The sequence below is a fragment of the Talpa occidentalis genome, unplaced genomic scaffold (genome assembly GCF_014898055.3).
Source record: "Talpa occidentalis isolate TD23 unplaced genomic scaffold, MPIMG_talOcc4v2.1 talOcc4.8, whole genome shotgun sequence".
Lineage (NCBI taxonomy): Eukaryota > Metazoa > Chordata > Mammalia > Eulipotyphla > Talpidae > Talpa > Talpa occidentalis.
Window position 1 is genome coordinate 29,480,324 of NW_023605194.1, and position 13,783 is coordinate 29,494,106.

At 41.2% G+C, this 13,783-nt stretch overlaps 1 protein-coding gene and 1 long non-coding RNA gene across 2 annotated transcripts; one reads left to right on the plus strand and one right to left on the minus strand.

The window, feature by feature from the left end:
* Positions 1–8,241: 8,241 nt before the first annotated feature.
* Positions 8,242–10,965, plus strand: MSMB (microseminoprotein beta). The gene is made up of 3 exons (XM_037497038.1): positions 8,242–8,347; positions 9,299–9,404; positions 10,803–10,965. Exons 1-3 carry the CDS (start codon positions 8,242–8,244, stop codon positions 10,930–10,932), a joined length of 342 nt encoding a protein of 113 aa, XP_037352935.1. The 3' UTR covers positions 10,933–10,965.
* Positions 10,966–11,186: 221 nt separating this feature from the next.
* On the minus strand, positions 11,187–13,659 carry LOC129145009 (uncharacterized). Its single transcript, XR_008549968.1, has 3 exons — positions 13,588–13,659; positions 11,401–11,570; positions 11,187–11,276 (listed from the first exon to the last, which is right to left on the minus strand). It is a non-coding gene; the product is annotated as an uncharacterized LOC129145009 (long non-coding RNA).
* Positions 13,660–13,783: the final 124 nt, after the last annotated feature.

Genomic DNA, 13,783 nt, shown 5'->3' on the forward strand with positions numbered 1-13,783 from the left:
TGTTTGAGTCATGCTCATAGCACCCCAGAAAGAACCATCTGTCACCAAAGTCTTATTACCATTACCTTGTCTTCAAGAGATGGCAAGCTTCAGCTTCACTAAGTGTGAAATTTTTGTGACAATCCGTGGCAGTGTTAGGAAGGCAGGGGATCCTGGATTCTTTGCACAGTTGATCTGAGTTATAAATGCATGACCCTTGTGTTTGACTAAATAGCCTTTAATATATTTCCCAAATAAGACTTCTGAGCCTCTGTGGGGATGTGTGGGACTCTTCTTTCCCTGGAACAAAACCTGGTTTTTGTTTTCAGTTTTCTCAGTGATTAATTCCAGATGTGTTTACTTTAGCTCCATCTCTTTTGTTTCAGTGTTTTATCTTTATTTTCATATTCCTCTAGATAAGAGTTCCAATTACTTTGGGGGAAAAAAATGCAAAGAGAGGCCTCCCTGGTGGCGCAGGGGTTAAAGTCTCAGTGCTATCATGCTATTGCCACTGCAACATGAGTTCAATCCCTGGCCAGGGAGCTAACCCGCATGGTGCAGCAGACCTCTCCTGTCTCACCCACTGCTCCCCTCAGCAGTGTATTTCAGTAGATCTTCCTGTTCTGCTCCACACTCTGTCTCTGGTGAATACTCTCATCCCCTGCACCTTTGGCCTACACCCCAGTTCTTGTATGCATACATAAAGGAAAATAAGTCTTTTTTAAAAAAAAAAAACCGCAAAGATTATCCGGCAATCTTCCTGGTTTCTAGCTTGTCAACTTCAAGCACATCCTTTTGACACCTACCTAGGGTAAACATGACATTACAGTGTCCTTAAATGGCCTGGGAACCCCAATGCCTGTCACAGTCTTGCTGTCAACCATTGCTTCCCCAGTCTCACGTGCAGAATCTCCTACCACTGCAGAATCTCTGTCACCACCTCCCTGGAGGGGTGGAGTTCACCCTATAGCACCCCAGATGCTATAAGGACACACTGCTGCATCTTTTGTCAGGTGGAAGTGAATTTTTCTTATTATGTTTCAAAAGTAAACAAATACATTCATAGTGCATAAATTAACATATGGAATAAGGTTGGCTTTGATCTTTCTGGCTTCTTGGGTGAAAACTCTATTATAAGCCCCTGATGTAGACTGAGCCCCCTAAATCCAGAAGCTGGTTCACCTCTAGACTGAACATTTGAACCTAAAATGTTTGTCCTACACTCATGGAGCTCAATTTCTAACATGACAGAATCCTGACTAATGCAGAAACTCACCCTACCCTGGGGTATCACAACTATCAGACTCCAAAGTGAAAAACTGACAGGATGGATGGATCTTCAGAGAGAACTGCTTTTTCCCTGACTGGGAACTTGACAATCCTCACGTGCTGGCTCTTCTTCCACCAGCCCCTTCAATCCCTCTTGTCCCCAGGGAGGCTAGAGGAAGTCCCAGGGAGAGTGTGTGTGGTGGGGGTCAGGAGGGCTGGGATCCAAGTGACAAGTGTAGGCCAAGAATGGACGCAGAGGGAAAGCTGAAAGAATAGGAAGAAACGCAAGTCAATATGTAGGGGGCCAGTAGGACTGCTCTGTTCTCTGTTTCCTGTGAGATAAGAAGGGAGATTATCTTCTGGGTATGAAGGAGGCACAGTGGGTGGGAGGTTTAAGAGGAATGATAACAGTTTGGAAGGACTCTGGAGAAAGGAGTGACAGATGGGAGACAATCACTTTGAAGACTGGGTGGGTGGGGCACTGATTCTAGAAATTCAATACCTACACACTTTAGCCAAGGGCTATGTGGCTGAACTGGGTGTTGAGCAGCTCCGTGGGGCAGGGCTAGGCAGGGGCTTGGAGGGCTGATCCACAGGTGGGGATAGGGTGGGTGCAGTGGAAAGGGCTGCTGAGGAGGACACTCTCTAGCTGACATCCTACTGGAGTTTACTTTTTTTGTATGGCAAACTGTAGTCAGTTGAGGTAACATCTTACCATAGTAACCCAAATTCCCAGAAACAGCAACTTAGAAGATTCAAGGGTGCCTGTGAGGCACAGTGGGTAAGTATGCATTGACCAGTTTTAGGTCATTAGAGGCTCTGTGAGAAATTATCCAAGGGACTAATGTCCATTATAAAGATTCCATTTCAAAGCCTGACTTCCCAAGGCTATGTTGAAACAGTCTGTTAGGCTTCCAGTGGTGATAGAGGATGGCTATTTCTCCCATTACCACCTGATCAATCAAGTGTCAGCAGGAGGGAACATCTATGGGCAAAACAGTATTTCCCATTTCAAAGATGGGCTTATTACAAGAGATTAAAAACTAGACCAACAGGAACTCCAGGAACTCCTAAACATTCTTTGTTGTGATTTTAGCATGGAAAACTTCATTTATAGGGTGTTTATATTCAGTGCCATTTGCCAATTCCCCAAGTCTTCACCATAGCCCTAAAGGTAAGCAGGCTTGCCCTACTATTTCTATACTACAGATGGCGACCTGAGGTGGACTCACTCTCATTCTTCATCTGCCTATATATACCCCCTTCCCTGTCATTTCTCTCAGACAACATATAAAACTTCACAATTTACAAGTCTCTGTAAATTCCTCAATTTCAGTCCTTATCTGTAAAGCCAGAACCCACAATAGCCCCAGGACTCCTCCAGCACTGAAAAGCCTAACAGTTGCAGTTTGAACAGATACCAGACAGTTTGTTACAATGTCTTTACAGCTTACTTGTAAAGTCAAGGTGGTGTAAAGGCAAAAGGGCAAAAACAACAGATACACATAAAGAGCAAGCAAAATTTTTTTCTGTAGAATCTATCTTGGGGGATGGGTAGGTGTCTATGTAGCATATACACATGTTGATTTATAATGATGCACACATTTATATTATAATGCAATGCTACTTCAATAGAAAAATAGTGATGAGGCATTTGATATGCAAGGATTGTCATAGCATTGCTAACTGAGAAAAGGAGATTGTATATCATGTGTTAAAATCTATGTCTAACATATTGTAGATGGTGTATTTATAAAAAGAAGAAACTTGGACACATACAGAGGAAAGAGGACATGAAACAGAAGGCAGCCATCTGTAAGCCAAGGAGACCACAGAAGAAACCAACCCAGATGATAGCTTGGTCTTGGAATTCTGAAAAGATTAACTTCCATTGTTTCAACCACAGTCTGAAATATTTTGTAATGACAACCCAAGCAAACTGATACAAATGAAGTTCTTCAAGCTGAACAAAGAGGTTCTGCTTGTTGCTTCTCCCCAAAGGCCATCCTGGGTAGGAAGAGTCCAAGTAGGTTTTTGGGAAGATAATCATTCCACAAAAAGGAGGGCTTGCTTCATGTAGCAGAGAGTAAAGACTCAAGATTTAAGAAGGACTTTTTAAAGTTCACAAGGTGTGTCTAGGGAAACCTGGGCTGCCCAGTGCTGTTTTCTCCTGCTGTGGAGGGTGACAGGAGGGCAGTTCAGCTCTCAGAACAGATTCTAAGGAAAGTGCCACATGAGCCTGCACAGTTCTCCCTCTGAGCTATTCTTAGGCCTTCCTGAAGCCAAGCTTTCCCTCTTGGATGTGTGATTGACATCCCTGAGCTTCTTTGAGTGTGAAATCAAGTCAGATAACTAGTCATCTGCCTAGCTATCCATCCAGCACAGGATGAAGGCTCAGGAAAAAGGACTTCTCTTTTCCTCTGCTCTTTCATAACAAGAGTAAACACATATCAAGGGTGGGGATGACCAGCGTAAACATGTTATTAGGGTGGAGATTTGATATCTGAATAACTTGTAAATCTTCTGAAACCAGTTTCAGAAGAATCAGAACAGGAAACTGAAATCAGTTTCCTGTTAATAGCCAACCTTCTGTAAACATGCAATGTATCCTTGGGTTATTTTCTCTTTCCTAATGATGCCAAATGTGGGTTGCCCTCTCCTATATAAGTTTTGTGTGACTTTCCCTGCATGCATTTGCCTGTAAGGACTGCAGGTCATCACAATGGTAGGTAACTGGTTTCATACATAATGGCCAGAAAAGAGCAAAGGTGTGTGTTTTAATATGATGTGATGTGTGTCTATTGGATGCTATTTATGATAAATGTGACCTAGTTATGACTCTTCTATAGATTACTTGCAAGTCACTGTGTAGAGTAGAAAGAGTCTGGGAGCTCAGGAAAATATTAATGAGTTTAGCACTATTTCTATTTATTGTTATTTCTAATAATCTTTGGAATCACTTAATTTTCAAATGTGTCTCTAATTCTTGGGCCCTGAGTGATTTGTGAAATTAAATATTATTTCAGAGGGACAACACTGCCTCACTTTACAGAAGAGGAATCTGAGCCTGGGGAGGGGAAAAAGCTGTCACAGGAGTCTCACTACAAGTTTGGGGGGAGCTAAGACATGAACTCATGTGTCTCTCTCTCTAGGCCAGTGATTCTCAAACTTGGTTGTACAGTGGATTCGTTGGGAATCTTTAAAAAATACTGATACTGGCTCCCACCCCAACACTTAGATCTAGTTGATTGCAGTGAGTCCTAAGAATTGTGGTTTCTGAAGAGCTGTCTCAAGTGAATTTAAGCCACATGGGAACCATCAAGATCACCATATGACCTATTCACTGTATCATAGTGCATTAAAAAATATTTTTTTTTTGCTAAACTCGATAGAAACCCATGTAGGCCTCCTTTCTGTCTTAATTCAGACTTGATCTTTCTTGAATTGCCCTTTGCTAGAGCCAGTCAAAGGGGATAAATTGGGCTGCTCTCAGGAGGTTGAAGAAGATAATAGAAGTGGCTAAAGGACAGGTGGAGAAAAATGAGGTTGGAGAGGTCCTTAGGGATGTCCCTGGACTTACCTCGTTTCAAAAACTGTCTTGAAACAGAGCAGGAATGGTAGAATAACTGTGGGGTGGGATCCCTCCTGCTCCACTCAGACTGTCTTCTGGCCTCAGTGTGGACTTTGTAAGCTGCAGACCTGCCACTGCTTCTGCCCTGCTTCAGACCCCTGAAGACAAACTCTTGGTATTATGAGGCAAGACCCTTCAAGGAGCAGTGACTTACCTAAAGAGACACAATTCTGGCCTCTTCAGCCCAAAGCAAGAGAAGACATTTACCTAGAAAACCCTAAAGGAGGTCTGCCTCACAGTTGCACTGTCTCTTAGGATCAAATCTTTGAAATGAAAAAGTAAAGTAAAAGGTTGTAAATAGTTGGTAAGAATTTCACCACTCTCAAGTGGTTCTCCTTAAAAATTGTTCCAACACAAAAGATTCTTGTGTATTTTCTTTCCCATAGATGCCAATTTCCCTCTGGGTATTAGAAATTATTATCTTGCCCTCCCATATGGTTCTATTTTATTTGCATAATGACATTTCTTGTTTTGTCAGTGAATTTTTTCATGTGTTTAGTCATTTCTATTTAGGTCTGTGTATGTATGTGTGAAATTCTACTTTATTTCCTTTGCCATTTTTCTACTAAGATACTTTTTTGGTTTTTTCCATAGATAAATAAAAACTTTTTTTATTGAGTTATCTTTAAATTATGGTATTGTTCTCCAAACTGGAAATTGTTTTTTAATTTTATTTACGGACTTACAACTTTTACTTATTCAAATTTATTTTTCTTCTATGCTGAGAGATAAATATTTTCCTATATTTTTTGTTATTAGTTTATGATATTATTGCAAAATTTTGACCTATGACTCCTTTTAGAATTTTTTTAATTGTGGGAACATAAGAAATTAACTTTGCTTCTTCTCCAAATAGTTCACCACCTTTTTTAATACCATTTGTTGAATAACTATTCTCCACAAATTTTAAAAACCAAGTTTATTTTATAATAAAATTATATATATATTTATCAAGATACACTTCTGGGGTGTCTGTTCTTTCCTTTTGTCTTTCTATTCTTATATTGGCAATGCACTACTTCAAGTAACATCAATTCATAATTCATTTTAGAAATCTTTTTTTTTTTTTTTTTATAGAGGCATGTCTTATTTATTTATTTGTTTGTTTGTTTATACATGCACTGGGTACAGTCAGAAGCGCGGGAGGGTGAGAGAATTCACCAGAGCCAGAGCTGGGAGCAGAGCAGGCAGAAGGACCTAAGTACACTGCTGAGGGGAGCAGTGGGCGGCAGGAGAGGTCTGCGCGCCATGTGGGACCCTCCTCCAGTGGCTGGGGAGCAGCCGGGGGTCGAACCGGCGCTGCAGAGGCTGCGGGCAGCTTCGCAACCCAGCGCTCAACCGCTGCGCCACCGGGAGGCCCTCATTTTAGAAATCTTACAGAACAAGTACCCTCACCTCATCCTCCTTTTTAAAATTTCTATCTCCTGGAAATTCCCATATTATTTAGCTTGCTCATCTTAAAATTATTACAAGAGCACCTCAAGACCTTTGTTTGTCCAAAGATCCAGTGTCAGTTTTGTTAAACTGATTTGTTCATGTAGCCATCCCTGATGCCAGAAAATCAAATCCTTAGCCTTATGGTCTAATAACTCCAACTAACCGAGTTAGTGCCATTAATTTTACTATTGCAGTTTCTTTGCCTTTGTATCTTTGTCAGTATTATATTATCTTCCTGAAACTCTGTCATGCCCGCATTTCTGTTTTTTAAATTACACGTAATCGGTAAAGCAGCTAAAAATCACCAATCCATAAGGGTTTCCCAAACATCCTCTGTAATCAAACAGTACACTATCATTATTGCTCTTGACTTTTGACTGACATTTAACTCTGCTAAATTCCTTTTAAAAAGAGACCATTAGGAGGCCTCCCTGGTGGCGCAAAAGTGTTAAGACGCAGCACAATGAAGCTATCCGCAGCCACTGCAGCAGGAGTTTGATTCCCCGCCAGGGAGCTGACCCACATGGCACAGCAGACCTCTTCTGACTTGCCCACTGGTCCCCTCAGCAGTGTATTTCAGTCAATCCAACTGTTCTGTTTCCCTTTCTGTCTCTGGTAAATCCTCTCACCCCCCCCCCCCATACCTCTGGCCTACACCGCAGTTCCTGTATTCATAAATAAATAAATCTTAAAAAAATAAAAAGAAACCATTAGAATGAGGTGACTCTAACACCTTGGTGGCTTACATAAGCAGACTGAATTCTAATCTTTTTAATGCCTCAGGTCATGAAATCAAAACACTAAGGACAATCAATCACAGTCAATGACACTTTAAGCTATAGCTGTCATAGTATATTTGATAAAGTTAAAATTCAGTCTCTGCATTTTGCTCAGCAGAACGCTGCTGAGAGACATAAAGTACATAAGAAAGGGAATCTGATAACATCGTCATGGGAGCCAGACCATGGGTGTACATGACCTAGGGCTATCAGAATTCCAGAGAATGTGGGGCCTCCCCGGTGGCGCAGCAGTTGAGCGCTGGGTTGCGAATCTGCCCGCAGCCTCTGCAGCGCCTGTTCAATCCCCGGCTGCTCCCCGGCCACCGGAGGAGGGTCCCGCATGGCGCGCAGACCTCTCCTGCCGCCCGCTGCTCCCCTCAGCAGTGTACTTCGGTCCTTCTGCCTGCTCTGCTCCCCGCTCTGGCTCTGGTGAATTCTCTCACCCTCCCGCGCTTCTGACTATACCAGTGCTTGTGTAAATAAATAAATAAAAAAAAAAAAAAAAAAAAAAAAGAATTCCAGAGAATGTGGAAATAGGGCAAACAGAACTCGGACAACACCTAAAAGGCGAAACTGACTGAAAATCTGATGTTCCAGTGGGTAACAACAAGCAAGTACTGGCTCCCCAAGTCAGGAAAAACCTGTAAAAACAGGTTATAAAAAAAGCCCCAAATGCTACTTGGATGCAGATGTCTCCCATCTCACCAGCTGCCTCTCTTAGCAGTGTATTTCAATAAATCCTCCTGTTTTGTTCTCAACTCTGTCTCTGATGAATGCTTTCACCCTTGCACCTCTGGCCTCATCCTGATCTCCCCACATTAGCCAATCAATAATTTCTTTATTTTGCTTTTGCTTTTGCTCTTTAAGAAGCTTTCTTTGAGCTTGCTTCTGATGGAGTGCTCCTAACCACCTCTAACTTGGTGCTACCCTCTTTTTGCTCAAATAAATACTTAAAACTGTTAATATGCCTTGGTTTGTGTTTTTACAGTTCTTTCCCCAGTTTATTTTAGTAACTTGTATAGATTTTACTCCTTTGCCATATTACTGAGGGTAGAAGCTCCACCTTTAAACTACCTGCCCAGAGTCCAGGGAAACAGTCAATAATTACTATCTGAATTTATTTGTTCTCCTTCCCTACCCTTCTTTATGTTACAGAATACTCTTCTGGGCAGCCTCTTGGTCTTGGGCACTTTTATGACTTTATGCAATGCTGAGTGCTTTTTAATGCCTCAAGAAAATATGGGGTCTGATGGTAAGTCCTGGATTTTGAGTGTTTCTTATGTTATTACAACCTTGAAAGTATAACCTGTTGGCAGATGAAAGTCTTTATACCTACATGAGAAGGAGGGTTAAGGCAGATATAAACATGAAATGAAATGAGGAACTTCATTTTGCCATTTATGGAAGAGGTTCTCAGCCCTAGTCTAAGCAGCTTTTGAAACTTACCAATACTCAGGACCCATCCAAGACCAAGTAAATCAGAAAAATACAAGTTGCACTTTAAAAACCTCTTGATTGATTCCTATACGTTGTCAGCATTGAGAATCATTGATTCTCAAAATTTAATGTGCATGCAGACTCTCTGTAAATCTTACTAAAATATAGATTGATTCTGTGGGCCTGGAGTAAGAATAAGAGTCTTCATGGCCCAAGGTGGTACGTCAACACACCAGGACTAGCATGGATCTAAAGCACTGGTTATCAACCTTGGTTGAATATTTGAATTATTTGGAGAACTTTCTAAAAATATAGCAACCTGGGCCCCATGCCCAGAGATTCCAATTTCATTGTACTACAAGGGGGCATGGTCATAGATATTTTTGGAAGAACCCAAAATGTGTTACATGGGTCTTCAGGGTTGAGAACCACTTGTCCAAAGCAAAGCAGAAAAGAACTTGACTTCAAGTATCCATAGGCTCACAATGCCTGATTAAAGAGGAGGACTTTTCTTTTTTAAAAATACATCAGTACTGAAGTAAAATCTGGAAAGATTTGTGCTTGCTGCAAAGAAACATGATCACTGGCATGAACTGGAATTTAGCTACAAGTGAACATAGCACTTTTAAAGACATCTTTAAAATCGATGAGATTCTACCTGGGTGAGAGGGGCACAGATAGCAGGGGCTAGCCCCGGTGTCCTATAAGCCTTGTTCTGTTGCATAACTTGGGGACTCCAGTGACAATATCACATGTATTGTTTTAGAATGCAGGGATGTTGATGGAGGCATACACCCAATAAACACATCATGGAAGACAAAGGACTGTCAGAAGTGTACTTGTTACCGTAATGGAATAAGCTGCTGTGGAATGTAAGTCTCAAATCGGTAGGGTCAAGAAGGGCCTGTAGTTGGTGGGTTTCTATTTGAGGAACAGCTCCCTCTTTCGAAATGCCACCCAGAAGCGAGTTCAGTTTTCAGTCCTATTTCTTTCTCTCTTTTTCAAAATGTATATAACAAAACACTTATTTTAACCAGCTTTAAGCATAAAATTCAAGGATATTGGTATATTCCCTTTCTTGTGCCACCATCATTACCATCTGCCTCGGGAGGTTTCATCTTCCCAAACTGGAACTCTGTGCCCATTAAACAACAACCTTCCATTCTGCCCTGGTCCCTGCCCCAGTACCTGGAAACCATCATTCCACTCTATCTCCATGAATCTATTTTTGGCACCTCATATAAGTAGAATTGTCCTTTTGTGACTGGTTTATTGCAATATACTGTGTATTTATTTCAGTCTAAAGTCCTCAAGGTTCATCTATGTGGCACCATGTCTCAGAAATCTCTTCCTTTTTAAGACTGAATAATGTTCCAGTATGTGTGTGACATTTTGCTTATCCATTCATTTATCCAAATGAGTCCAACATTTATCCAAATGTTGATGCCATTTGGGTTGTTTCACATCAGTCTTATTTCTTTTAATTTGTTTTTGAAACTTGATAAATACCCTTATTACTTATAACCTCTATCTATATGGGTGGCTGAAAACAAGAAAGAGTATCCAATGGTCTGAAGCTATTCTAGAAGTTAGTCAGTCTTCATTGCAACCTCGGCCTGTGATAATTTGCAAAACAGGAGTGACTGAACACAGGCAGAGGGAAAATGTGAGTTGTTAAGGACAAAATTGCTTCACTGTTCAAGTTTAACTCAAGTGAGCACAAAGGTCAAGCAGATGTTTTCTTCTGGGTTATTATGGACCCAAACGTCTAGTACTCGGGCCAATAGAATAGAGTAACTGTAGTGTGGCTCTAATTTTCCTGTCTTCTCGGCAGCTATGTCCCTATTAGTCACTCCTCCTCCTATCCTCAAAACCATCTGTTATCTGCACATTAACCTGGGTCTATACAGTGTTTTGGAAGAATAGGAGTAGCTTTGATTACAGAAGCCTTGGCATAAAGTAGTGTTTCCCAAACTGGCCTGATCACAGACTCAACTGGGCAGCTTGATGAAATACAGATTCCTGGAGCCCTGCAACCTACAAAAACAGGGGATTAAGGGATGTTCTGTTTGTTCATAGTACAGGTTCTATGTTTTCAGATCCAGGTTCCTGAAGGTGGTTTCTTGAGGTTGGTAGTCAAGGTGTGGCTTTAAATTGGTGAGGGATATCCCAGATAGCTGGAATTTGGGCTACTTCAGGCATAGAGGTAGTCTTGGGGAGGCTGAGCAAACCATCCCTTCTAATAGGCTCTGCTCTTGTCTCAATAACAGTGCTGCTATACCTGTGGGTTTTGACGAAAGGAAGTGTAAGAAAATCTTCAACAAGCAGGAGTGCAGATTTAAGGTGGTGCACCGGATAAACCCAGGAAAGACCTGTGAGGTCGGTGAATGGGTACAGTAATGTACTTCTAGTTGACTCAGGGATCTCACCCTGAGGGGGCCTAGGACCTCCAGGCCAGGCCTTTCTCTTTTGGCCTCTAATTGTCTATGATTATGTAACCCTACCTTTCATTAAAAAAATGAGCAAGCATTTGAGTGTATGTATACTTTTATTTTATAAATTATATATGCATGGATATAATGCACACTATAAAACAGGCAAACACTTGAAGGGAGAGACAAAACATAAATAAAAGTTATGATATTTACCTTATATGCCCAGAGATTATTGTGCATTCCCTATGCAAGGCACCACTCTTGCTTTCGTCACTTCTGATGTCTGTACTTTCCTGTCCCAGTGTCCTGCTGTTTGGTAAACAATAAAAAACATAAAAGTTTTTTTGAGATGAAATATTATCTTATTTTCTTTGAGACTCTATGCTATTTTTCCTTCCTAGGAAGTGTCCTCTATGCTGTATCATTCACATACCTCTATGCTTGCCCAAAGTTAGAGCAAGTTGACCTGGAAGAGATGCCTCGAAGATTGATGGGGTATTAAAAAGTCCTGGGGCTCTGACTTGTGGGTGAGGAATGACTTGGGTACAGAGCTTCAGTACAAGTTGTCTTCTGTTGCAAGTCGACCATCCCAAAACCTAGGAACTGAAAACAGTGACTATGCTGATCATTGTTTGCTGTTTCTGTGTTACAGAATATTTGTTCATTTAATACAATGGTTCTTTATTGAGTGCCTGCTTGGGCAGTGCTTTGGCCCTGGGGCTATTGTAATGAAGCTGAGATGAGGTCTCCGCTTTCCTGCGGCTTAAAGTGAGGTGTGTGTGTGTGTGAGTGTACATGACAGATCGCAAACTGTCCACTGCTGAACAATCAGCGGGCAGTAAGTAAAGATCTATTTCTGCCCCCTCACACTCTCTGTTCAAACATGCTATATAGACTAGTTGAGCAATCTAGCCAGGCCCTTTCATTTTTTTTTTTTTTTGGTCATTTTCAGTTAAAAAAAAGCCTCAATCCAGAGTCTGCATCTGAATTGAAGAGGGGATAGAACTACAATGAGATATTACCTCACCTTTGTATGAATGACCTATATAAAAAAGACTGGAAATAACAGATGTTGGCAAGGATGCAGAGAAAAAAGAACACTCACCCACAATTAGTAGGAATGTCAGTTGGTGTGGTTTCTATGTAAAGTGATACAGAGATTCAGAAAATTAAAAATGGAAATACCATATTATCCAGCAGTACTATTTCTAGGTAGTTACCAAAGAATATGAAAACAATAGTGTGAAAGATTTATGTACTTCTTGTTCATAGCAGCATTGTTCACAATAGCCAAGGTATGGAACCAACCTAAACCACAACAGGCAACTAGGTAAGGAAATTACAGGATATATACTCAATGGAGTACTATTCAGTTATTTAAAAAGATGAAATAGTGCCTTTTGGGACAAAATGGATGGAGCTTGAGGTGATCATGCTAAGAGAAGTCAGAACGTGAAAGACATTTTGCATAATATAAATAACCAGAGAAAACAAACTGGCAAAATACAACAAAAATAGCTTTTAAATGCTGAAAGATACAGCTTTTAGATGCGGAAAGATACCAGAGGGCATAGGTTGAGGGGTGGGAGGTAGGGGAGGCATAGGTAGGCATAGGTTGAGGATAGGGGAGGTAATGTGATAGGGTATTGGCACTGGAGCTGTGGTGAAGGGTGAGTTCTTATGCACACATATTGAAGCATGAAGTTGTATTTCCCAAATTACATACTTAAGTAAACAAATGGCAAATCAATAAAATTAAGAAAAAAAAGAAGAGGGACTGGAAGACAGGAAAGTTAAGGGTATGATGCAGTCGTGGCTCTCTCTGCCTGTGGAAGTATTTAGAGAGATTTGCTTCCTTGTGTGACTCTCCAGCTTCCACACTACTTTCTCCACAGCTCCCCTTCCATCACAGGCTCTGAGTGCCCTTTTAGCCTCTGCACCTATGTTTCCTGTTTCTTTCTGCTGAGACTGCTTTACCCTTGTAGGAGTTACTCTTGAATGGGATATGTAAAATCCTATCATGATCATCTCCTTTGGAAATCTTAGCCTGGGAACTTCAACTTGCTGGGAAACATGGGAAACAGTTTCAGCAGTGAATATTGGGAATCTCTGTCAGATAGATCCTTATTTTAACATCTGATTACAAATAAACAAAGAAAAAAATTCCAATATGTACAATATCACTGGGGAAATTTAAAGGGGAAGTACACAGTGGTGGGAGGAGGAGTGTTGACAAGGGTCTTGTGATATGGTACAAATGAGCATATATTTTGGAGTCAGATGATGTGACTTGGAATCTGGGATCCAACATTCATTTACATACTGAATAGAAAAAAAAAGTGGCAAAATACACCTACTATAAAATTTTTCATTTTTTTAAGTGTACAGTTGAGTTGTAAGTACATTTAAATTGTTGTACAACTGTTATAGGACAGCCCCGATATTGAACGGGTTGCCTGGCTGTGGGTCCTCACCCGCGCGCTTACAAGGGACTTATTAATACTCCACTACAGGCACACACAAAAGGTTAATAAAAGGTTTATTTACAAGGGAAAAGGAAATAAGGAAAATGTACAACTCAGGGAGAAAATAGGGAAATAAAGTCTTTAATGCATCCTACCCGATCCGCTGACCTGGAAACCCAAAGTCACTCTCAGAGCTGGCGGAAGCTGCGAACTGGTGGAGAGCCAAAATGGGGGACCCCTCCAAAGCCCACATGTCTGGCTTTATACCAACCTGGCTGCTTAACCCCACCCTCAGGTCCCAGCCACCTTCCCTTTGGTGGTGATGGGATTTGGAGTTCCCAGTGTCTTTGG